Raw genomic sequence first — 25,179 nt, 5'->3', positions numbered from 1 at the left:
CTGAAATAGTATTTAAAAACACTCAGCTCAGCCTCTTCTACAAAGTGAGACCGTGCTTATAAACACAGCTGAAATAGTCCCTTAGCTACGATTATTTCCTTCCCAACCATCGTAGCGTTTATATGGTATGACTAAGACTTACATTAGTCAAAATCAGCAAGGAAAGAACTGAGACAGTGTATCCAAGCTTTAGGAGCACTTCATGTTTCCATTAGTGCTGTGAAAATGAGCTACTCTGTTTTATTCTGTAGTCTAAGGGAATGGTGCCAGACATCTCTAAGATGTCTAGTAGTTCTAAAATTCTGACTTTAAGTTATCTGTGTGCTTCAGAGATTTGGGCAGGAGAAGGGGAGGAGCCCAGCGTCTCTGAACCCCTCTGTTACCCGTGTGGACCATGGAACAGGTAAACTTCTGTAGGCATCATTTTGATTTCTTGGTACTATCGTTAAAGGTACTTTTGTCTCAAGTTCCTCCCTTGAGTAGTAATTCTAATGATAATGGAAATTTTAATCTTTTACCATCCATGGGCCCGGATCCTGGGCTCCCAGAGAAGCTATCCTTTAACATTTTACCAAGTTCCGAATGGGCAAAACCTCAGAGCGTGGGTCCTATTTCTGTCCCAAGCACATATTGTACATCTGGTTTGAGAAGAAAAAGATAACCCAAAAATGCCATTGCAAACATAAAGATAAGAAAAACGGAAGAACCTCTCTGGCGCCCATAAGATTAAAGTCATACCGACTTGCACAAACGGAAAGCATAGGAAGAAGTCTATAAGTTTCTGGAACGTTCTCCCTCATGACGATGTGTAACTCTGTATGTAAAACAACACAGAACAAATATATAAACCTGCCCCAGATGTTCCTTCCCCGGAGCACTCCCTTCTTTCTGGAGATTGTGTCTCCCAGGCAGCTGTCCTGCGGTGGGTTTGAATAAAACTCTCTTCCTTTCTCTCTCAGCTGTTTAAAAGGGTTTGCTCATTTAGTGTCGACAATAACAATACGTTTTCATTTTAAGTGAAAAATAAATGTTCCTGGTTCACGACTCCAACAGCACAGAAGGGCGGCTGTTCTTCATCCTGGAGCTTCCCTGCAGAACCAAGCATATGTATATATATATTCCAGCATAAACGGGCTCATCCTACAAGGATGCTTTGAAGGTCCAAGAAGCACTATCCACTCCATGGGTGAGACCAGACAGTGAAGCTCTTCCCGCCTAGAGAACTACTTTTTGGGTTTAAAACTGCCTTGGAAATGCGTGAAACCATTGCATTTCCTAAAGCCCAAAGCCTCGGAAGGTCCGAGTGTGGCTGACCTTGCGGGGGGCCAGGAACAGCTCGGCAGGCAGGGTTGGTGCAGGAAGGGAAGGGGCAGGGCTCTTGGGGTGGTCTGAAGCCCGAGGCGTCCGCGGAATGGGCCGGGTGTGTGCCTGGGGCGGACCCCGCCCATAACCCCCGCCCATGCCTGCGCCGCCAAGCCAGGTGCTGGCTTGAGGAGGGGCCTCCTGGACCACCTGCGGTCGCGGGGAGCCGCGGGCGTGAGGGCGGGTTGGCCGGTAGAGGCAGGCGCGGCATCCAATGGGCTCGGGGCACCACCCTCCCCGACCAGTCACCGCGTGGGGGTGGAGCTACCTCTGCGGGAGGACCCGGAGCTGCCCGGGGGTTGCAGAGGTCTGGCAGCTGGGCCCGCTCCCAGAGAGTACACCTGTGGCGTTCGCGGCTGGGTGAGAGCGCGCTGTGGGCTGGGGTGGGGGTCCCGGGGGCAGGGTGCGCCCTGGATGGGAGTTGGGGGTTCTCGAAGGCGGCGGGGAGCGAGCTAATCCCGCGAACTCAGATGAGTTTTCTTTTTCCCTTGAAAGCCCTTCAACTGGCGGTATCCCCCAGCCCCGTGAACTCCAGGGCCCCGCTCACCCGAGTTTTTGTGGGATGGGTTGCGGACATTTCAGGGTTTGCCTCGTTCCCCTGGAAGAGTGCACGTAAGGACCGCACACAGTCCCCAACTTCAAGTGGGGTGCCCCCTGTCCCCTGGCACAGTGCAGGTAATGGACCTTGAGCAGCACCCCGAGTTCAGCAGGGTGTCCCCTGTTCCCCCAGGCACAGGTGTGGTGGTAACAAGCCCCAGAGCCGTCCCCCAACTTCAGCATTGTGCCCCGTGTCCTCAGGGGGATGGTGGTAATGGCCCCTTATGATCGTCTGGGAGGGCCCTCCGTGTTCCTGCTCCCCCAGGCACAGGTGCGGTGGCAACAAGCCCCAGAGTCATCCCCCAACTTCAGCATTGTGCCCCGTGTCCCCTGGGGATGGTGGTAATGGGCTGACTGGGTGGTGCAGGAGGATCCTCCAGGTGGCGGCCTGGAGGCTGGAGTAAACCAGACTCCACTCAAGTTGCATGAGAAACAGATGAGTTGAGGTGTTCATTTGGAAGAGTAATTTCGCTTTTCCAAAAATGTCAAAGTCATTGGTCTACACTAGAATGAAGATAATGACTACTTAAAAAACAAGCATGTGTTTCCCCTTCTCCCAGAAACCGGAGCAGGTTTGCAGGCCATAGGTCGGAGGTGCCTTCTCATCCCCACCCGACAGCACTTCTCTGCTCTGGCTCCAGGAGACCTGAAGTTCTGAACATCAGCATGTGAGTCAGTGATGCAGCTTGTCACAGGATGTCAGCGTTCAGAGAAAGCAGCAGGTCCATTTGGCACAGTGTCATCATCATGTCAGGACAGGAGGTAAAACCTCTCGTGAACCCCAAACCTCCTGGGCTTTCCTCTTTTCTCTAGTTGAGCCATGAAGTAAAACTTCAGTAGCTGTCAGCATTCTCCATTTGGTGCAGGAGTTAGTTAATTTCCCTGCAGGTAGAAGATTGCAGGTGCAGGGGATCCCATTTTCTCTATTCACTTACTGCTTACAAAATAGATTCTGATTATCTGTTTCCTAGAAGTAACCTTTATTAGAAAGGGAAGGTGAAATTTACTCTGTGTGTTTTTAACATATCATTTGTTCCTTCATCTAACAGCGTTTATTCATTTGGGCCTAGGATATGGTTGAGTGGCCAGCATCTAGAGTTAGTTGGCTTTTTGTCGTAGGATACAGACTCGGATGATGTCTTGTCATTTGTCAAAGGTGATGTTTCATAATTGATTAGTCTTTTCATCAGAAGAGTTACAATTAGGGTCGAGGGAAAAATCAAAATTATTCAAAGCAGCCTTTTACTGTTTAAAAGTTGAGCTTGAGGGGCGCCTGGGTGGCTCGGTCATTAAGCGTCTGCCTTCGGCTCAGGTCATGATCCCGGGGTCCTGGGATCGAGCCCCGCATCGGGCTCCCTGCTCCGTGGGAAGCCTGCTTCTCCCTCTCCCACTCCCCCCGCTTGTGTTCCCTCTCTCGCTGTGTCTCTCTCTGTCAAATAAATAAATAAAATCTTTAAAAAAAAAAAAGTTGAGCTTGACTTTCTAGTTTTTCTATATGTGTCATCTAGATATTTTGACATGCTGATTTTCTCTGTAGCTTCTTTGGTGGTGGAGTCAGAAGGAGAGTCTTTGAGAATTCTGGATGCTGGTGGCATCAAGGGGCTTGGCGTCAGGAGCACTGGGTTGAGTTCTGGAACTGCTTGCCTGACCCTAGGTGAGTCAGGTTATCCCACAGAGCTTCCATTGACTCCTTATGAAATTGCTGGCATCTAATATCTATGGAAAGGCTTTTTCCACAGAAACTGTTCTGCCTGATGAAGAGCAATTAAAAATGAGGTGATTTGGGCTGTGTTATTCTGTGAATAAAGGTTTTAACCCCCCCCGTCATAGGATACGGTGTTTTATTGTACAAGGAGTCCTCAGAAGGCTGCAATGAAAGAAGCAGGTCTCATAGCATGTCCATGTTCCATTGATACGTTCCTTACAGTTTGCCCAGGTAGGAAGGTAATTGGAGAGAAATACGACAGAAGGGGAAAGTAGTGAACCATTCATTGGGTAGCCTTCCACCTTTCTCATGAAAGCCTTGGGCCAGTGTCATTTTGGAAGAAGAGGGGAGTCCTGGAGCTGTGCAGCGGATGGGGGAGTTCCAGGTCTGGGTAAAGCTGACAGGGGTCTCAGAGGAGAGCTGAGTGCATCGAGCAGAAGGGTGTCGGCAGGGCGGGCTCCAGGGGTGGCTTTGGGTCTCCCAAGTGAGAGTGGTGACAGGTGGAGGGCCATGAGGAGGTTCCTGGCCGAGGACAGGTGAGGCCCAGGTGGAGAGCTGGCCGAGCACCTTCTTCTGTGCCACCAGCCTCACCCAACATACACGACATCATCGTCTGTCCCTGTCACTCCAGTTCAGACGTCTCAGAGGTGCCAGGCCAAGACGTTTGTTTGAGCTTCTTTCTTTGAGTGTGTGTGAAGTTTCAAAATTTTGATTATGGAAATGACGGGTCATCGGAACATCTGTTACTCTTTTATTTCCTGCTCTTCTTTCCATCACCAAAGTGAATCATACCTGCTAGTGGAAGGGGCTATCTGTGTGTTTTTATATCTCGATTTAATTAAACAGTGGGAAAATAATCTTCCGAAATATTATGAGAATGCTTGGTGGGTGTTCATGTTTTCCTCTTCCATGAACCACATTCCGATACTAGAAATCATGTTTTAAAGTAAAACACAGCCTCAGAGCTGTAACAAGGTGCCCTGCCCTTTGTGAGAGGGGCACATGGAGAAGGAGTGTAGGTTTTTCAGGAGCTCGTGGAGTGGTGCATCGTGCTCCCAACGGAAATCGAGCCCCCTGTTAGCCTTCCCTGAGGGGGCTGCTTACCTGGTGGCCCATCCTGGGCTCTGGAAGCTTGACCCGGTGAGTCACTTGTGACTTGAGCTGGGGAATTTGTGAAGAAAATGGAAGGAATCCTGGAGGGTGCCTGCATCCTTTGTACTCGGACAACTCCACGTAGCAAAGGAACTCATCATCCCGTGAGGCGTGTCGGGATCCCTGAGGGAAAGGGCTTCACTTCGTGGGCTGAGGTAGTGTCTTCATCCTTATCTGGACCAAGCCATGTTGTGTGGCTATGGAGATCCAGACCCTTATGTGACCATGTCATTATTATTATTATTATTATTATTATTTTGAGAAAACAATATAGACATTGACTTTGAGATACAAATATCGTAAAGAAAAACACAAGATCAAATATATATATATAAAATGATTGAACTCGTGGCCTCTCTCATTAGTATGGGTAATGTAGGGCTGCCCGTATGAGAAAGACCAAGGAATTATATTTCGATTAGAAGTGTGTTGTGCACACATAGTGTTTTATTCTGTCATTTGCCTTATTTTTTCTGGAGGGAAAATAGAGTGGTGACTGGAGCTTGGTTTCTGATTTTAAGGAATGGGAGACAAGTGAATTGCAAGACCAGTGTTGATGCCGACATGGTGCTCAATGCCCAGTGAGCGAAGGTTTGAAGCTTGGACTTGGAAGCCTTGGTGTTCGGCGAGGATGTTGTCCGAGTTTCCAGCACATCGAGTCACCTGGCTGGTGTGCCTAATCGAGCTAGTTCCTGCCTTTCTAAGGGCAGTTTGAAAGTGGCTTGAAACCCTAGGGTACTTGTGGAGTGGTCTGGATGGGACACCTGTGTGGGCCAGTGTAGACGCCACCCAGGGAATTCCAGAGCTAATGGTGAGCACATTTGTGAGGCTGGAGTTTGCTTCTCTGTGAGAAGCATTGAGTTGCAGTGGAAAGACGTCGCTGGGTCTTATGACTCACTGTGTGAGCAGGTCTGAGCCTGGCAGGGTAGTCGGATCAGATAGCTGGGAGGTTGTGATGCCGTGGTGGTGGACCATTGCTCATGATGGGCAGGCCAGCTTGCTACAGGGACAGGGACTGGGCTGTACTCCCTGGCCAGCCCTCCTGCTGCAGATGTGATGAGAGAGTTGCTTCCTGTTTAGTGCTTGAGCCCTCGGCTCAGCAGGGTGGTTGGTGGGAAGCAGCCCACAGGCAGCATTATCGATTCTTGCCCATTGTGCCCCTGCTTCCTCAGAGGAGGCACAGCAGATGTCCTCTGCCTGGTGTGTGTGAATTCAGTCAGCAGAAGCAGTTCTTCCAGAGCCCCACCCCTGAGAAATCCTCTCCACATTCCTGTGCTGTGTGCAAGAGGTCGCTTTTCATCTGGAACTGAAATCTCAGCTCCTGCCGTTAGGTTCCGAGGCCACACAGGACACCAGTATCCGTGCAGTTCTACTTCTGCATGGGGCCTGATGTGCGAGACTGAGGCCGAGCCTGGTCGGCCTGTTGATGCCGCTGCAGGCTCCTTCCTGGAAAATGTGCAGCACAGCCTGGTTTGTGATGATATTGCAGGAAAGAGGGACAGGTGCACCACTCTGCCTGACCGCCGGAGTATTCCGGACGTCAATCCCAGGTGGTTGGTGCAGGGAGGAGAGATGTCTGTTTCCCAGGACCTTGGCCAGAGGGAGAGTTGGATCCTGGGATGGGTCTCTGTTCAGCTTTCTCAGATGAGCACCTCAGGCAAGGAGAGGAAGTGTGAATGCTCACCTGTAATTGAGGAAGGTGTCTGGCTTCAGGTCTCATGGGCAGGTGGATTCCTCGTGTGGCTCATTTTCCTGATAGTGTTCAGGGTGCAGTCGATGGACCCCTGGTCCTTGGTATCCTGGCTGTGCCAGAGCCCTGGGGCACCTTTTCCCCCGGGGCTTTGGACCAGGAAATCGGAGGGAGTCAGTGGTGAAAGCGTCAGTGTAGGCCTTCGTTTCTGCCCTGCCGAGATGGACTGGTGACTGTGATAACTGCTACGGAAATACGGAGCAGGAGACGGGGCTGGGGTGCTGCAGGGGAGGTAAGGGTGGTGCTTGCTATTCACATAGAGCCAGGTGGGACTTCACTGGGAAGGTGATCCTTGAGTCAAGATCTAAAGAAGGTGAGTGATATCACATCAAGAGCATTCTAAACGGAAGGAAAGCATGTGTATAAGTCCCGGGGCAGGAGCGTACCAGGTATGTCCAGAAGTAGCAAGAAGGCCCTGTGGCCACGGGAGACAGCTTAGGACATCACCTCAGGGAGGTGACAGAGGGAGACAGAAAGCCATTGCAGTGCTGTGACCCCATGGGACCCTGTTTCACTGGGCCATCCTGGCTACAGTGTTGAGAATAGATGACAGAGGATTGAGGATGGGCAGGGGAGGTCCATGATGAAGCTTTTCCAGGAACTCAGGCAAGAGATGGCCTCTAGTGTGGACCAGATAGGTGGCCTTGGAAGGAGTGGTCAGTCCTATTCTGGGTACGTTTAAGAAGGAGCTCACCGGATTTGCTGGTGGGTTAGATACTGGGAATGGGAGAAAGAGGAATTGGGGTAACTCCCAGCTGTGGCTGGTTGTCCTGAGCGAGGAGAAGGAGGAGGTTTCTGGGGGTAGGAGGTCGTCTGTGTTCCGCATGCTCAGGAAGGTGCCTTTCACGGTGGATCTGCTGATGTGCGTGTCCAGGAGAACAGTTAACATCTACTCCCTCAGCGACTTTCAAGTACAATATCCCCCACTTTTTAAAAGTTCACGGTACACATGGCTTTTTTTTTTTTTTTTTTTTTAAAGATCTGTTTCATTACCCAGCTTCAATAACAGGAGGAATCCTGAAGAGGATTTTGCTCTTATGAAAAAAGTCGAAAAGTGAGCATTGCGTTCATCATCTGTTTTGCGGGGAGCCACTGCAGGGGCAGCGTGCACCTCAACCAGGTCTTTCCTGGGAACCGCTCTCCACGTCCAGCCCCCAGCACTTTGAATTGTGTCTGTGAGCATCTGCTGTGCTTCATCTCCATTTATTTTGGGCATCTGTTAGGAAGTCGTGTCCCGAGGCCTAGGAAAAGCCAAAGAGAAGTCGTTTTTGGAGCCTGAGCACGCTATTTTTTTCTGTAGAAATGAATGGTAATTCCTCCTTTGGTCTACACCATTCTTGCTGTGAGAGGTTTCCTTCCTAGGAAGGAAGGAAACTACTTTCAAATAGCGGGGGAACCTGTACGCCATCCTGCAGGGTTAGCTTTAGTCTCCATGCTGCACAGAACGTTCCATGACTTATGCATTTTATCACTCAAACATTTTGCCTTTTTTTTTAAGATTTTATTTATTTATTAGAGAGAGAGAATGAGAGATAGTACGGGAGGGAAGAGGGTCAGAGGGAGAAGCAGACTCTCTGCTGAGCCGGGAGCCTGATGTGGGTCTCGATCCCGGGACTCCTGAGCCAAAGGCAGTCGCTTAACCAACTGAGCCACCCAGGCGCCCAAACATTGTGCCTTTGACCACCTTCCCCCATTCCTCCCCCATCCCTGGATCTGGCAACCAGCAATCTGTTCTCAGTATCTGTGCATTCAGTATTTTTTTTTCCATGTGGAACGTCCATGAACATCTGGTATTTGTCTTTCTGTGTCTGAGTTACTTAGCATAATGCTCCCAAGGTCTCTGTTTCCATGTCTGGCTACTGTGAAGAATGCTGCAGTGAACATGGGAGTGCATCTATCTTTTTGAGGTAGTGTTTTTGTGTTCTCCAAATAAATCCACCCAGAGCAATCACTGGGTCATGTGGTAGTTGTATTCATTTTTCCAGGAACCTCCATACTCTTTGTCACAGGTGCTGTACCAATGTACATTCCCACCAACAGTGCACAGGGTCCCCTTGTCTACACACCCTTGACCACACCTGGTGTCTGTCTCTGGGACAAATGCCATCCCGACAGGTGTGGGGAGATAGCGGATTATGGGTTTGACTTAGGTTTCCCTGACGATGATTAGTGATGTTGAACAACTTTTTCTGTGTCTTTTGACCACCTGGGTGCCATCTTTGGAAAGTATTCACATATTCTCCCCATTTTTTATACAGGTTTTTTTGTCTGTTTTGATTTGTATGAGTGTTTTGTATATTTTGGATATTAGCCTCTTCTCATACATATGATTTGCAGATTTTTTTTTCTCATTGGGTAGGTTGCCTTTTAAGTTTTGATGGTTTCTTTTGCCATGTAGAAATTTCAGTTTGATGTCGTTCCCCTTGTTTATTTTTGCATTTGTTGCCTTTGCCTTTGGTGTCCGATCTAAAAGACTCTTTGCCAAAACCCCCGTGTCGAGAAACTCACTACCTGTGTTTTGTTCTCGGAGGTTTATGGATTCCGGTCTTGTATTCAAGTCATTCATCCATTTAAAATTTTTGTGTGTGCTGTCAGAAAGCGACCCAGCTCCATTCTTCTGCATGTAGTGTGCGGTTTTCCGGGACCGTTCACTGAAGAGGCAGTCCTTTCCCCGTTGTATATTTTCTGCTCCTGTGTCGTAAGTTAAGGCCATACATGTGTGGGTTAGTTTCTCAGGTTTCTTCTTCTTCTTCTTCTCCTCCTCTTCCTCTTCCTTCTCCTCCTCCTTCATTTTTTTGTTTTACAGTTTATTTTTTGGGAAAGTATTTTTTCCTGTTGGAATATATGCAGTGTGGACTTTATTGATTACATGTTCATACTATTTGTTAGGACATTTCTCTCGTGTGTTTTTGTAAATGACTTGCCGGATTTATAGCTTTCAACAGGTTTAACATTTGGGCAGAACTACTCAAAATGTTATATTCTTCCATCAGATCAGAGATTGTGTCTGATTGTCTTTTGTGATGCTGTCAGTTGTGATGATTGATATCTCTGTTTCTTTTCCCTGATAGGTTTATTAAAGTGATTTTAATATTTCTTAAAAACGTGGATTCTAAATCACTCTTATTTAATAATATGTGTTTATATAAAACAAGTTTAAAGAAATGCATTTATTGGAATCAGCTGTTGAAACAGGAGATAAATATTAATTCTCGTTCAGAGTTAATAATAATTATATCAGAGCTAAGTCTAAATATACCTTTAATGTACTGACTCTAATGAGTACACTTTGCCCAAAGTGCTGTGATTATCATTTCCTGAGCTTTCTATTCGGTTCCATTGACCTGTGTGTCTGTTTCTATGTCAGCACCATACAGTTTTGATGAGCACAGCTTTGTAATCTAGCTTGAAATCCGGGCGTGTGGTGACTCCTGCTCTCTTCTTTCTCCAGGTTGCTCTGGGTATTTGGTGTCTTCTGTGATTCCATATGAATTTTAGGACTGTCTTCTATTTCTTTGAATAATGGCACTGGAATTCAGATCGGGATTTCATCACATCTGTAGATTGCTTTGGTTGCTGTGGACGTGTGAACATGATTAACTCTTCCGGTTAATGAGCAGGACGAATGCTTCCGTTTATTTGTGTCGTCCTCTGTTTCTTTGACCCATACACGCCCCCTCAACATGCATGTGTTTTTCCTTCCTTTTGCAACATGTGTTCAGTGTACCAGGTCTTTCTCATTCTTGGTTACTTTTCTCCTAGGTTTTTTTTTTCTTGATGCAATTGTAAATGGCATTGCTTTCTTATTTTCTCTCTGTGAAGGTTTGTCATCAGTACACAGAAATGCAACAAGTTGGGACACCTGTGTGGCTCGGTCGGTTAAGCATCTGTCTTTGGCTCAGGTCACCATCCCGGGGTGCTGTCATCGAGACCCTCAGTGGACTTCCTGCTCAGTGGGGAGTCTGCATCTCCCTCTCCCTCTGCTGCTCACCCTGCTTGTCCTGTCTCTCTCTGTCAAATAAAGTCTTTAAAAAAAGAAATGCAACAGGTCTCTGTATATTGCCTTTGTATCCTGCAGCTTTACTGATTTTGTTGATTCTAACAGTTTTGTTGGAATCTCTATGGAATTCTATATATAGTATGTCCTTTGCAAACAGTGACAGTTTTCCTATTTGGATTTCGTCTATTCTTTCTTTCTTTCTTTTCTTTTTGTCTGAATGCTTTGGCTAGGTCTTTCAATACTGTGTTGAATGAAAGTGATGAGAGTGGGCATCTTTGTCTTGTTTTTTTGTCTTTTATATGTTTTATATTTATTCATGAGAGTCAGAGAGAGAGAGGCAGAGGCAGAGAGAGAAGCAGGCTCCCCGTCTAGCAGAGAGCCCGATGCAGGACTCGATCCCAGGACCCTGGGATTGTGACCCAAGCCAAAGGCAGACGGTTAACCATCTGAGCCACACGGGCGCCCTCTTTGTCTTGTTTTTGATCTTAGTGGAAATGTTTTCAGCTTTTCACCCTTGGGTATGATGTCAGCTGTGAGTTTTTCATATATGGACTTTGTTATTTTGAGGTGTGTTCCCTCTATACCCAGATGGTTTAGAGTTTTTATCATAAATGCATATTGAACTGTCAAGTGTTCTTGTTGAGGTACAGCGGAATGTGGGGGTTCGCCGGGATAGGCGTGCAGATTTCTCCAGGACAGACACCTTTCCGTAGTTCCAAATGACGCAGGATCCTTCTCGGTGGCAGCCTGAGTTCTCTCCTATTATTGAGGTGTCCCCAGTGCCCGGAGCTTTGTAGCCGGGACTCTGGGGAAAAACCCATCAGAACCCAAGCCAGGGTTAGGGCTCGGGACTACGGGCATGACAGGCCCGATCTGCTAGCACTGTGGCAGGCTTTCCAGGGGATGGATTTGAGGGTGTGGATCAGGATGAATGTCATGCCAGGGATTTTGGCCAGGGGGCCGCTGAAAGTGGGGGTTTGCTAGGATGGGCCTCCGGAGTTCCCAATGGCGAGGTTTCCTTCTGTGTGTCAGTCGGAGTCCTCTGGTATTGCTCAGTTGTCCCCAATCCCTGGAGTTTAGAGGAAGGCCTCTGGGGACAGACCCTTCACAAGCCAAAATAGGGTTAAGGTTAGGGCTTATGTGCGTGGCAGGCCCGATCTACCAACAGTGTGGTGAGCTTCTCAGGGAGCCGAATTGTGGGCATGGGTCAGGGTGAGTGCCATGCCCAGGATTTTAGGCCCGACCCCTGAATGTGGGAGATGGATGGGGTGGACATGCAGGTTTCTCTTGCCCTGAATGCTTTCTGGAGTCCAAACGGTGAGGTTTCCTTCTGGGTGTAGGCTGAGTCTTCTGGTCCTTCTCAGGTGGTCCCAATTCCTGGGGCTTTGGAAACAGGCCTCTGAGAACCGACTCCTGAGAAGCAAACCTAGGTTATGGTAGGGCCTTAGGGGCTTGGCAGGCTGAATCTACGGGCACTATGGCTAGCTTCCCGGGGGTCTGAGTTGAGGCCGTGTGTCGGTGTGAGTGTGAAGCTCATGGTTTGCGGCAAGGGGGCCAATGAAAGTGCAGGTGTGCTTTAATGTGCGTGCAGTGCACTCCTGCTCTGAACGCTTCCCGCAGTCCAAATGGTGCGGTTTCCTTCTGGGTGACAGCCTGAGTCCCCTGGTATTGCTCAGGTGTCCCATTTCCTGGGACTTTGGAGCCAGGCCTCTGGGGACGGATCCCTCAGAAGCCAACCTAGGGTTAGGATAATGGCGTAGGGTTATTTCAGCCACATCTGCCAACACTGTGTCATGCTTCCCAGGGCTCTCAGTTGGGGGATGGGTCAGAGTGAGTGTCAGGCTCAGGGTATGCCGCCAGGGGACCCCTGAACGTGGGGTTTCGCTGGGATGGGCAAGTAGGGTTCTCCTGCTCTGAATGCTTTCCAGGTTTCCAAATGGCAGAGTTTCCTCTGGGTGGCAGGCTGAGTTCTTTGGTATTTCCCATGTGTCATCAATCCCTGGGGCTTTATTGCCAGGCCTCTGGAGACAGAGCCCACAGAAGCAAACCCTGAGTAAGGGTTAGGGCCTATGGGTGTGGCAGGTCCAATCGGCTTGTGCCGTGGAATGCTTCCCAGGGGCATGAGTTGACCACGTGGGTCACAGTGAGATTAAGGTCAGGGTTTGCAGCCACTGAAAGCAGGGGTACGCTGGGATGGGCATGCAGAGTTTTCCTACTCTGAATGCTTTCTTGAGTTCCAAATAGTGTGTTATCCATCTGGGTGGCAGGTTGAGTCCTCTCGTATTGCACTGCTGTCCCGAATCCCTGAGGCTTTGGAGCCAGGTCTCTGGGGAAAGAAACCTCAGAAGCCTACCTAGGATTAGGGTTAGGCTGTAGGGGCATGGCAGTCGATGTGCCAGCACTGTGGCGAGCTGGGGTCTGAGTTGAAGGCATGAATCAGGGTGAGTGTCAAGCTCAGGGTTGGTGGCCGGGTGTCCTCTGAATGTTGAGGTTCGCTGGAATTGGCATGCAAACATCTCCTGCTGTGAATGCTTTCTGGGGTTCCAATTGGCGTGGTTTCCTCCAGGGTGGCCGGCTGTGTCCTCTTGTATTGCTCAGATGTCCCCATCTATAGTGCTTAGGAGCCAGGTCTCTGGAGACACAACCCTAGGAAACCAACCTGTGTTTATAAGGCCTAGGGTCAGGGCGAACTGTACGTGTCCACACTGGGGAGAGCTTCCCAGAGGTCTGTGTTGATGGCATTGTTCAGGGTGAGTGGCAGGGTCAGGGTCTGCTGCCAGGGGGCCAATAGATGTGGGTTATGACTGGGTTGAGCATGCTGAGGTCTCCTGCTCTGAATCCTTTCCATAGTTCCAAATGGCGCATTTTTCTTCTGGGTGGCAGCCTGACTCCATTGAAATGGCTCAGGTGTTCTGAATCCTTGGGGCTTTGGATACAGGCTCTGGGGACAGAGCACTCAGAAGCCAACCTAGGGTTAGGCTTAGGGGCATGACAGGCCTGATGTGCTGGCGCTGTGATGACCTTCCCGGGGTCTGAGTTGAGGCCGTGGGTTAGGTTGAGTGTCAGGCTCAGGGTCAGCTGCCAGAGGGCGCCAGATTTGTGAATTGGCTGGGATGGGCATTCAGAGTTGTATTCTGAACGCTCTCCGGAGTTGCAAGTAGTGTTTTTGAATTCTTTTTGGGAAGCTGAGTCCTCTGGTGTTGCTCAGTTATTGCCATCCCTGGGGCTTTGGAGCCAGGCTTCTGGGGACAGAAGCTGAGAAGCCAACCTAGGGATAGGCTAACGGTCTAGGGTCGTTTCAGCCCTCATCTGCCCCCGCTGGGGCAAGCTTTGGGGGACGGGGGATCTGAGTGGGGGGCATGGGTCAGGGTGAGAGTGAGGCTCAGGGTTTGCGGGCAGGGGGCCATTGAAAGTGGCATTTCGCCGGGATGGGCACGCAGAGTGCTCCTACTCGGAAAGCTTTGCCCCGAGTTCCCAGCGGTGCGGCTTCCTCCTGTGGGACAGGCTGCATCCTCTGGTATTGCTCAGGTGCCCCCAACCCCTGTGGCTTTAGAGCCAGGCCTCTGGGGCCAGAGCCCTCAGAAGCCAGCGAGGGATAGGGTTAGGGCCTAGGGGCACGGCAGGCCCGACGTACCAGCACTGTGGCCTGCTTCCCCGGGGTTTGTCTGGAGGGCCTGGGTGAGGTTGATTGTGAGGCTCAGGGTTTGCCGCTAGAGGGCGCAAAATTTGTGCATTCCTTGGGATGGGCATTCAGAGTCCTCCTGCTCTGATTGCTTTCAGGAGAGCAAATGGTGCGTTTACTTTCTGGGTGGCAGCCTGAGTCCCCGATACTGCTCGGGTGTCCCGAATCTTTGGGGCTTTGTAGCCAGGTTCTGGGGACTGACCCCTCAGAAGCCAACCTCGACTGAGTGTTAGGACATAGGGACACGGGAGGCCTGATGTGCCAGCGCTGCGTCGAGGTTCCCGGCGGTGGGGGTTAAGGGCGTGGGTCAGCGTGAGTGTCTTGCTCTTCTTTTTGGCCAGGGAACCGCTGAAAGTGTGAGTTCGCTGGGATGGGCATGCCGCGTTCTCCTGCTGTGAATCCTTTCCGGAGTTCCAAACGGCGGGCTTTCTTTCTGGGTGGAAGGTGAGTCCTCTGGTGTTGCTCTGGAGCGAGCCCGAGGGAACAAAGCACTCAGGAGCCAACCTAGGGTTGGGGTTAGGGCCTAGGGGTTAGAGTGTAGGGATTAGGGTGTAGGGGTTAGGGCCTACGGGTTAGCGCGTAGCAGTTAGGGCATAGGGGTTAGGGTGTAGGGCCTAGGGTTAAGGTTAGGGTTAGGGCCTAGGGTAGGGCCAGGGTTAGTGTTAGGGCCTAGGGTTAGGGTGTAGGGTTTGGGTTTAGGGGTTAGGGGTAAGGGTATGGGTTAGGGTATGGGTTAGGGTACGGGTTAAGGTATGGGTTAGGGTTCGGGTACGGGTGCTCTGGGTTCTGCTGACACTGTTCACAGTGTCCACAGGAGAAGGGTGGCCCATGTGAGTGCTCACTGGCTCATTGTAGCAGATCATGCTATAGCAGAGGGGCAGCTTGGGCAGGGAGTCCCAAACTCTGCCTCTGTTTGTGTTCTAGTCTTCCAGCAAATACACCATAGTCTCTTACACCTACCAGGTAAGACATGGCTCTGCCTTCTGGCGGGCAACCTGGAAAGAGGATGAGATTAAGACAAAGTACACAGCATAGTGATCTCCTGAAAATCGTTTTTGAGTGGCTGAAGGCCAGAGGGAGGATGGGTCTATTTGGTGTCTCCCTGTGCTACCCTTCTGGCCTCAGTTAAGGGTAGACAGAGGGATGTATGTATTCAGTGCCACACTGGATGACTGGGGACTTCCTTTGGGGCTGGGAGGACCACCGCTCAGAAGGTAGGCTCAATGCTGTGCCAGGAGCCCAGGGCTTTCTAAAGGCAGGTGAAGCTGGGTATGAACTGGTGAGCTGGGCCTGAGCAGGTGTGAGCCAGGAGGAAGCAGGCAGGGCAGAACTCCTGGGCCTCCACCTGTCCTGGGGTTAGGACCTCCGGTCCCTGGAGACCTCCCGTTGATGGCCCTCCAACAGCCCTGAGAACAAGCCCTATAGGGAGGGTAGTCTACCTCAGGAGACTGCGGTCCTGGGGAGCGGCCTGGGGCCCGCAGTGTTGAGCATCCCCTTCCTCTTGCCATCTCTGGGCTCAGATATGCAAGCCTCACCTGTGATACAGGTCTTGACTTTCCCATGGCCCTTTCCTCAGGGGTCCCCCTGACACTTGGTGTTTGCCCTTGGTGCAGGGTCCTGAAACACTCTGTGGCCGCCACCTATGAGGAGCAGGGCCCAGGCCCTGGGTACCGCATGGAGCTGTCCATCTTCTATGTGGTCTACTTCATGGTCTTCCCCTTCTTCTTCGTCAACATCTTTGTGGCCTTGATCATCATCACCTTCGAGGAGCAGGTGATGTCTGAATGCAGCCTGGAGAAGAACGAGGTGGGTGGCTCCCTCTACTGCCTGAGTGGCTCAGTCGTCAAGCGTCTGCCTTCGGCTCAGGTCACGATCCCAGGTCCTGGGATCGCGTCCCACATCGGGCTCCCTGCTCCGTGGGAAGCCTGCAACTCCCTCTCCCACTCCCCCTGCTTGTGTTCCCTCTCTCGCTGTGTCTCTCTCTGTCAAATAAATAAATAAAATCTTAAAAAAAAAAAAATTTGGGGGGCGCCTGGGTGGCTCAGTCGGTTAAGCGGCTGCCTTCGGCTCAGGTCATGATCCTGGGGTCCTGGGATCAAGCCCCGTGTCAGGCTCCCTGCTCGGCGGAGAGCCTGCTTCTCCCTCTCTGCCTGCCTCTCTGCTTACTTGTGCTCTCTATCTCTCTGTCAAATAAAATAAAATCTTTAAAAAAAAATAAAAAAAATAAAAAATAAAAAAAAAGAATTTTTGAAACTAGAGAGGTGGTTGCATAATATTGTGAATACACTAAAGCCACCGAGTTGTACTCTTCAAAATGATTAAATGTATGTTATGTGAATTTCAACTCAATTAAACAAAAAAGAAGGTGAGCTTTTGGCCTCTGGAGTCCAAACTACTAACTCCAAAGTCACTGTTTTCCTTGAAGGCTGGCTAGGTGGGGAAGAGGGTGGTGATGGGAGGTGGGGCGGGAGGGGTGCCAACATGAATTAGGGTAGGGCAGCAGAAGCAGGGAGTGGGAGGGACCTGGGTTAGTTTGCGGGACCAGAACCCCGGGGTAGGAGGCTGGCTGCTGCGGGGGCTGGTGGTGGTGGTGGTGCAGGGGAGGCCCAGAGGCTGGGGGGAGCAGGGCTGGACGGGCTCTGGCTGAGTCAGAGTGGCCTCCGCTGCCATGATGGTTTCGCACAGACTTTGGCTGGAGGGTAAGGGCTAGGGTAGAGGGCGGGCTGAGGTCTCTCTACGTCACCCCTTCTCCTTCCTGTCCTGCAGATGTTGAGCCCCTTTGTGGCCGTGATCATGGACAATTTTGAGTACCTTACACGGGACTCTTCCATCCTAGGGCCTCACCACCTGGACGAGTTCATCCGGGTCTGGGCTGAGTACGACCCGGCCGCGTGGTGAGTGGCCCCCGTGTTCCGTGGTCCTCAGGGTGGTCCGTGCCACGGATCTCGGGACAGGGCTGGGTGGCTTCAGACCTGTGTCATGTGGCACAGGTTTTGTCAAACCCCTTCAGGTTTTGGCGGGGTCCGCAGAGGGTGGTGCCAGGTCCCCTTCTAGGTGGCACGCTCCTTCTCATGCCCACAGTGCTCTTACACAGCTCCCTGGGCGGAGAAATGCTCTGTGAGACCCTTAGTCCAGGCTTAGGAGGTTCCAAGGGGTCTGTGAGGCTCGGGTCTCTTGCCAAATGGGAGTGTACTGTCTCCTCACAGGTCTGTCACATGAGGGGTGTGGAGGGCTCAAGGGAGAGGGTGTGGACACAACAGGAGGGCCTTCCCTTGGGGCCTCACCGTCCTCATGAAGCTTGGAGGCCTTCATGGCAGAAATGACATTCTTCCCGCCAATGGGCTCAGGCCTCTCCCTCTCTGCCATCTCTTGGGAACAGGAGCCAACATGCACCTGTGTCCCCAGCCCAGGCTGCAAATAGTGGGCGCTTGGTGAACTTTCACTGAAATTAAAGGAGCTACCAGGAAGGGTCTAGTATGTTGAAGACCCTTTGGTCATGGTGGGAAAGGGTTACTGTGTTGCATTAAGTGAGGGGTAGTTTGTTTCCAGACAGAGCAAGTATGTCATGAGGGGACTGGCTTGCATTAGAAGGGTGTTCCGTGATCCATGGGAGAGTCCTGCACACCCAGGACACATACTCTTATCCTCGGGGCTAGCAAAGCAGCATGGACTCACCATCTGCCCATTTGTTCCTTCATCACTCGCTTCTTCATTTGCTTATTCATTTATTCATTCTCTCAAGCGGATACTTGAGTAGTTATTCAGGGCATGCTCTCTGCAAGGCCAACACAGGACATGGAAGGGCCAAGACACCTGGCTGCTGGGGAAGGCACAGGCCGGCTCATCGCCTCGCTCATGGTGAGCGCTCAGCAGACATGAATGTGAATGAACAGTGCATCAGTAAACGGATGGGCATCCGTCCCTTCCCACGCTCGAAGGGAATGAGAAGACTGTGAAGATGGGGTGTAGCCACTTCCCGCCTCCTCTCTCCGAGGCTCCCAGCCTGCCCATGTCCCCTTCGCACAGCTCTGTGTTTGGTCACCCCTTGCGTGGTAGAGGCCTGGAGGAGATGGTCAGTGTCGTCGTGGGGAGGACCCTACTGCCCACAGTTTTTCCCTAAATTGGAGCTCAGCAAGGGGATTGCTCCAGAGCTCTCTGACCCTCAAGCCCCTGGGAGCTTGGCTGGGCTCCCCCACCCTCCTCTCATCCAGCCTTCCCGGAGCCCCTACCCCATCATGTGAGGATCCAGAAGAGGCTGTATGAGACCCTTCCCAGGCTGGGCAAGTCCTGAAACCACTGGTAGCACCAGCAACCCTAGGGCATTTCCATTCCTGTAGTGTCTCCGGGTGTTTTCCATTGTAGTGAAAACTGAATAATTTTCACGCAGTGCAGAACAAGCATGGATTTATTTATGTTTCATGGTGTAGGTGACCGTTTTTGTGGCCTCGGAGAGTCCTGTCATTTTGCTGATGCGTCAGCACATCGGCCCTGCAGTGCCCAGTGTCGTTCTGGCTCAGGGGTAGGTGTGGGTTCTCTGGTCAGGAGGGCCCAGTCAGGTCAGAGAGCAGGAGAGACTCCAAGTGAGGCAGGCTTGAGGCTCATTCTAGGAGGGTCATCTGCACTGTGGTCTCAAGAGATGCTGCTGTTTCTGGGCACATTGTTTCCAGTATATGTGCTGCCGAAGGGAGGACCGGGCACGTTGTTTCTAAAGGGTGTGTTGCAGGGAAGCAGAGATGCTGTATGGGCAGTATGTTCATAGGTGCACGACAAAGGCAAGTCAGTGCAGGCCTGTGAGAGGGGAGGACTTCCCCCCAATCTTTATGAACTGTAGACCCAGGGCTTCCCCTAGTCCAGCCACAGGTGGAGCAGAATTTGGACATACAGGGAATGGACTTGGGCCAGACTGTGGTTTTGTGATGGTGCACAGGGGGCTCAGACTGTTTCCCAAATCCAGAGTTCTGAAAATGGGGCCTCTGGAAGGCAGGGGCCATTGGGAGTGGGGTAAAGAAAGTGCTGTGGAAGAGTAGACAGCAAATATAAGCGTCACCCCAGAGGTGGCATCTGTGAAATAGCACCCAAGACCATGGTCCAAAAGTAGCAAAAATGTGACCCGCAACTAACACTCAGACTTGCTGCTCCCAAGTGGCCTGGGCTGAAAACATAGCCTGCCTCCAGATGGCAGGGGATAGGGGAAGGCCCAGCAGAGGCAGCTGAGGAGACTGAGTCCTGGGCACAGGACCGAGGGTGCTTTGAGCCCTTCCTAGCCTCCGTGGCAGATGTAGGGATGTGGTCTGCTTTATATCCCAGGTGGCCACTCTGCTGTCTCCTCGTTCTTGGAGAGACTTAAAGAACAACAAAACTTTGTGAAATTTCCCAAGCTTTCATATGTGTGTATGGCTCTGTGGGTGCGTGTTGCATATGTGCACGGGTGTGTTTGTGTGCACATGTGGCATGCGTACATGCATGTGTGCAGCAGACATACATGTGTGCATGTGTGCACACGCACACGGTTTGTGTGTACACGTACGAGTGTGCACACGTGATTGTGCAAATGTGTGAGTGCGGTGCGTGTGTGCATGGGTGTACATGCACATGGTTTGTGTGTACGCGTATGAGCGTGCACGCGTGTGTGCAAATGTGAGTGCGGTGCATATGTGCACGTGTGTGTGCTTGTGTGCACGTGTGTGAATATGCAGCAGACATACATGTGTACATGTGCGCACATGCACATGGTTTGTATATATGCGTACGCGCGTGCACACGTGATTGTGTGCAGGTGTGTGCAGTGCATGTGTGCACGTGTGTGAATGCGCGTGTGCACGGGTATACACGGGCGTGCATGCTTGTATGTGCACATGTGTGTGAGCGCAGGTGTGCATGGGTATGTATGTGCACATGTGCGTGCACACATGCCTGCTGTGGGGAGATGAAGAAGGCGTGGGGTTGTTGCTTTATGGTGCCGCCTTCTCCCATCTTCCCCGTTGCTTCACTTGGTGAAGGGTAGAGAGTCGAGAGGAGAATCACAATCACACCTGTAAGCGATCTGTCTACTCATCTTTGTGTTCATCCATCTGCCCAGTCAACATTCCTGAGCATCCGCCGTGTGCTGGGGACCAGGGGTGTGTAGGTGAAGCAAGCACGTGCTCTCGGGATGCTGAGTCCAACGGGACTGTGGGAGAACAGAGGAGCCATAGTGTGAGCCCGGGGTGTTCGAGGAGGGAGAAACCCCATCTGGCCGGTGAGTCAGAGGAGGTGGCATTTGAGCCAAACCGAAGAGGGCAGGATGGATTGAGCTCTAGAGAAGAGGTTGGGGCCGGGGCTGAAGGGAAGGGGCTGTGATTGTGTCTGATGCAGAAGAGAACGCATTGCAAAGGGGCTGGAAGGGCGGCTGGGACAGGTTGAGAAGGTCTTGAAATTTGGGATAAACAAGGAGCTTTGACTTTGCTTTACAGACAGCGAGGACAGTTTTTTGCATTGCAGTGACAGTATGGTGCCCCCACTTTCCATCTGGTGCCGTGTGAGGGATTCGATGGTGGAAGAGAGAAGATGAGCCAGAGAACAGGCTGTGAATTGGGTTGGGTGATTATTGGGGCTGGGGGCTTCACCATGCTTCCAGACCCTTCGTCATGATCCTTTAGGTCCAGTGAGGTAGCAAGCACCTTGGGTGAGGCCAAAGTGGGGCTTCCTCTTTCTTCCCTCTTTTGCAGAAATGACTTGGAGCTGACTGGACAGGAAAGAGAAACGTCGGTGTGGGCCAGGGTGCCCACCCTGGGACTAGGGGGTCCTTAGCTGGGCCAGCAGACTCCAGGAGATGCAGGAGGTAGAGACGGTCAGGAGAGCCAGGCGTGGGGTCTCCAGAACTCAGGGAGCGAGAGCAGGGGCTGCCAGAGAGGGTGGGCGAACAAGACCCGGGGGGAGGCGGACCAGTGGTTGCAGTGCGTGCACAGTGGGGGCTTGCGACAGGGGCCAGCACTGGTTCTGTATGGTGTGCCTCCTGCCCGCGTCAGGCTCTGGAAATGGTCTTGGGATTGCCCTGCCTCCCGGGGCTTTCTGAGCCCCAGGATTCCCTGCAGGGAGCTGCCTGTCCAGCCGCCCGGCTCCTCTTCCTGTCGCAGGCTGGGTGGGCGGGCGGGACGGGCTCATCGTGCCCTGGTTGCCATAACCTGTGACATTTCCTTTCCACTTGCCGGGTTCATTGTAAGGATACGTACAGTTTGTTGCGTTGTATTGCGCCACCCGTCGGCTTAGGGAAGAACTGCCCTCGTAGGTTGGCCTACAAGGTTTGCAACTCAGAGCCTCCATGGGACATACCCTTCCCTGCCCAAAATGCAAACACAGCGCACACTCCCTGCCTGGTTTGGGAATGAGGACACCTCACCTCTCTTTCCTCCTGCCCTGCCCCGCCCCGCACTCCAACCTCCTGGACGCTCTGGTGCCCCATCTGATCTCCCGACCCCTCCCGCTGGCTGGGGAGAGGCAGCCTTCTGAGGCGGTGCACACGAAGCTTGCTGGCTGGGCCTGGAGGGCAGGGGTCGGCTGCTGGGTGGGAGCTGGGGGCCAGGCCCTGCCTGTGCCCGAGGAAGCAGCTGTCTTTCCCGGCTTTGCCTCCAGGCTCTGCAGGGTGGGCTAATGGTCAGACAGGCTGGAGGCCAAGGGCCCCAGAGGAGGAGCGCATGGACACAAGCAGGCCAGGAGGAGCGGCCCCTCCCAGTCTGAAGAGCCTGACAACCGAGGGGCTTCTGGTCCCCGAGGGAGGCGAGGACAGAGGCAGTGGAGGCCCAAAGACGGGCCCTCCTGCTTCACCTCTGGATCGATCCACTCAGCCAAGGCTGGGAACCCTGAGAGGAGGGCCAGGCCCTGGGGCAGCTGTGCCTGCCAGGAAAAAGCTGTCGCCTTTCTCTCCTGGGTGGCCTGAACCCGACCTCGTCTCTGGGACCCCAAGCAGGTCCCATAGGCAGGTGTCCCCAGGGGTGGAGGTGAGGCTGCAGGCCTGGTGGCCTGTCTACCTTGGAAGACAGTCATCGGCCCCCAGACACCTCCCTGGATCCGCAGCCTTGTCCCGTGTGTTGGGGCCAGCCCTGCCCCTGGTGTGGACAGGAGGGTGCAAGTGGCTCCAAGCCACACCCCACCCCAGCTGCCCACCACGCCCCTGCCCCCTCCACCCCCCCCCATCTCCCATTTCCTGCCTAGCCCTGACTCCCCGCAGCAGCCCCGCCCTGGGCGGCCTAGGGTGTCTCTGGGCTTGGAGCAGGACTCACTGGTCAAGTTTGTCTCTAGAGCCTCGGGGCTCCCCCAGCTCTAGTTTTCTGGCTTGTTGTAGAGTTTTCTCCACTTCTTTAGCCTCTAGGCTAACTTGGAAGCAAATTGAGCGTGACGGAAAGCTATGTTTCTGCCGTGGTTCTCGGGCCGGCCTCATCAGTCACGTAATTCTGTCTGCCGGCTCTCCTGGCATGGTGAAGCAGCTCTTCTGATTTGGCATTATCTGTGGTTTCTAAAAGTGTGAAATCAGAAGTTGACAACCCAAAGCCGCCCCGATGCAGCCCTTCCTCATCCCTCCATGTTCATTAGCTCAGATGTCACCCCTGCCCGCTGCCCTGCGTGGGGCTGGAGTGTGGAGGTGAGGCTGGGAGGGGCAAGGAGGGGATCGGGTCAAGCAGAGAAGTCCCTCATTTTACGTATTTTGACTTTTGGCGTGTAATCGGACGCTGGTTAACTGGATCTGTTTTCTTGTCTGCTTCCTCCCCCCACCCCCTCCCGCCGCACCCCTTCCTGTGGACCCCACCCTGCCTCTGCCTCCCTGGGCCGGGTGTCCAGTGGGCGCATCAGTTACAATGACATGTTTGAGATGCTGAAACACATGTCCCCACCCCTGGGGCTGGGGGAGAAATGCCGTGCTCGAGTTGCATACAAGGTAGACCCCGACCCTGCACCCCGAGGCTGGCTGTGCTGGGGCTGGTCTCCCGTCTCCTCTCGGGGCTTGTCCGTCTGTCTGTCTGCCGCTCTGCTGTCTCACTGTTTCTTCCTTTTCTCTGCTCCAGCCATGTCCTCTACCTTCCCAGACAGAGGGACACAGATACCATGATGGTGTCTGCACCTGCCCCTTGTGCCCGCAGGTGTGCCCCCTTGAGAGCCCCTGAGAGGCTCAGGAAGACGGAGCCGGAGCCCTCCACCTGCCTTTTTTCCTTTCCTTCTCTTTCCCAGAAATGAGGGGACAGACCACCTTTCAGACAGAAGCTGTTTTTGTTCCGGGCTCAGGACCGCACTCAGCTTCTCTGTCCCATAAGCACCTGATGAGGGTGGAGGTATCCAGCCCTTTGGGTCTGAGCCTGGGGTAATAGGGGCCTGCAGGGCCTCTGGCACTTCTGAGGAACCCCCACTCAGCTCCACACATGCAGAACTTCCCCAGGTCTGGGCTCCTGTCAGCCTGGGGAGGCAGCATCCCCAGGGATTTGTAAGTTCCACAGCGGGAAGGAGGCGCTGTGGCATTAAGAAGGAAAGGATGCCAGGGAGAGGCGTTCTGCTGTCATTCCTGGGGCTTCAGAGACTGCTGCAGGGTAAGGACAGGTAGTCCCACGCCCCCTCCCTCCATCGCTGAGGAGCCCAGGAGGCTGAGCGGCAAGGAGGTGGTAAACTGAAGGACATCTCCAGGCCTCCCTCCTTGGGGGGTGGGCAGGTCACATGGCCCAGCCCCAAGCCTGCTCCCACCTGCCCCATGTGCCCTTTGGTGTGTAGGCACCTCCCATCCCTCCAGCCCCACCCCCCACCCGTCGCGCCACACCGAGAGCCCTGCTGCAGCTCCCATTGCTCCCAGAAAACAGAGCCAGCCCGAGTCGTGCGGCTCCACCAGCATGTGTCTGGAGCCTCTCTGCCACCGCCCTCTCTCTGAACGAGCTTCCCAGCAGAGCTTTCCTCTCTCTGGTTCTGTCCGTGCTGTCTGTCTCTGTGCTCTCAATCTGGGCCTCCCTCTGTCACCTGGCTCAGCACAGCCTTTGGAAGCTAAGTGGCTCCTTCAGGCCATCGGCAGATGCCTCTGCTGTCCTCCTCAGCCCTCCCCTGCCTGGCATGCATGTTGCGCCTGCCTGAGGCCTGCATGCAAGACTGTAGCTTTGTTCCCAAGGAGGAGAGTTCTGTCCACACTGATACCTGGGGCCAGGCTGGGCATGCAGGGCTCTGATGGGCTAGCCTTTAGGGCCCCTCCCCAGCTGTGCTGGCCAGTTCCAAGGTTCTGGTCATGAATAGACCAGGGGAGGCCTCAGGGTGGGTAGGAATGGATGGGCTTGGGGAGCTGGGGAGGGTCCAGGAGATGCTCAGGGTGCTATGACCAGGAGGTCCTAGGCCCAGGGCAGAGATGCCTGTCTGTTTACCCTGGCCTTGTCCTTCTGCCGCTTCCTGAGATCCCTGCCCTTCTAGGGCCTGGACAGGCAGAGGAGAGCCTCTGGTGAAGGTGCCCTGGACAGAGCTCTCTTCTTTTGGAAATCACCTGCTTGCTCCCCCTTCAGGCTGGGACCCGACTCCCTGACTTCCCTAGAGAGGAATCCCTCTGCCTCTCCTCCTGCCATCGGTGCTGGTCTACAGGGACGCTGTGCTCTGGAAAGCCGATTTTCCTGGTGTGCATCACAAAGGTGATGTGTGAGGTCCTGGGACCACGATTGGATGTGCCAGGTGGGGCTTCACCAGCATTCAGGGGGGCAGAGTCTGGGCTCGTGTCTCTAGCCACCCGGTCTCTACTAGGCTGAGGATTGGATCTAGGGCCCAGACACTGGGGGCAGGGCTGGGGGCCGGGCTGGGGGCCCCCCCTAGAGGGGAAGAGAGGCTGCTCTGTCATGGGATGTGGGCTTGGCAGAGGACAGGCACAACCCGGGGAGGGGCCCTGTGCCCCCTTCTCTAGCTCTGTCTTATGGTAGACGACAAGAGAGCGGTGAGAGAAGACA

The 25,179-nt window shown here is 53.0% G+C and overlaps 1 protein-coding gene across 2 annotated transcripts; it reads left to right on the top strand.

Annotated features, from left to right (window-relative positions):
* The first annotated feature begins 1,563 nt into the window (after nt 1-1,563).
* On the top strand, nt 1,564-24,938 carry LOC148162126 (uncharacterized). 2 transcript variants are annotated; one of them, XM_088019826.1, is made up of 7 exons: nt 1,564-1,722; nt 2,520-2,721; nt 3,497-3,613; nt 14,590-14,692; nt 15,862-16,054; nt 17,015-17,142; nt 24,748-24,938. In XM_088019826.1, exons 4-7 carry the CDS (start codon nt 14,619-14,621, stop codon nt 24,872-24,874), a joined length of 522 nt encoding a protein of 173 aa, XP_087875952.1. In that variant the 5' UTR covers nt 1,564-1,722; nt 2,520-2,721; nt 3,497-3,613; nt 14,590-14,618; the 3' UTR covers nt 24,875-24,938. The 2 variants fall into 2 exon arrangements, with proteins under 2 accessions (XP_087875952.1, XP_087875951.1); XM_088019825.1 differs by lacking the exon at nt 3,497-3,613.
* Nucleotides 24,939-25,179: the final 241 nt, after the last annotated feature.

This window comes from Eumetopias jubatus, unplaced genomic scaffold, assembly GCF_037043125.1.
Source record: "Eumetopias jubatus isolate StellerSeaLion01/CBP00866 unplaced genomic scaffold, mEumJub1_p1.0 scaffold_17, whole genome shotgun sequence".
Lineage (NCBI taxonomy): Eukaryota > Metazoa > Chordata > Mammalia > Carnivora > Otariidae > Eumetopias > Eumetopias jubatus.
This window is presented reverse-complemented; position numbering and strand designations above follow the sequence as displayed.

Bases quoted from the DNA above. Each gene is read 5' to 3' on its own strand.
- LOC148162126 (XM_088019825.1), top strand. From the start codon at position 14,619: ATGGGCATGCCGCGTTCTCCTGCTGTGAATCCTTTCCGGAGTTCCAAA. The intron at 14,693-15,861 runs GTGAGTCCTCTG...CCCTTGGTGCAG, and splicing joins GCTTTCTTTCTGGGTGGAAG to GGTCCTGAAACACTCTGTGG. The intron at 16,055-17,014 runs GTGGGTGGCTCC...CCTGTCCTGCAG, and splicing joins GCAGCCTGGAGAAGAACGAG to ATGTTGAGCCCCTTTGTGGC.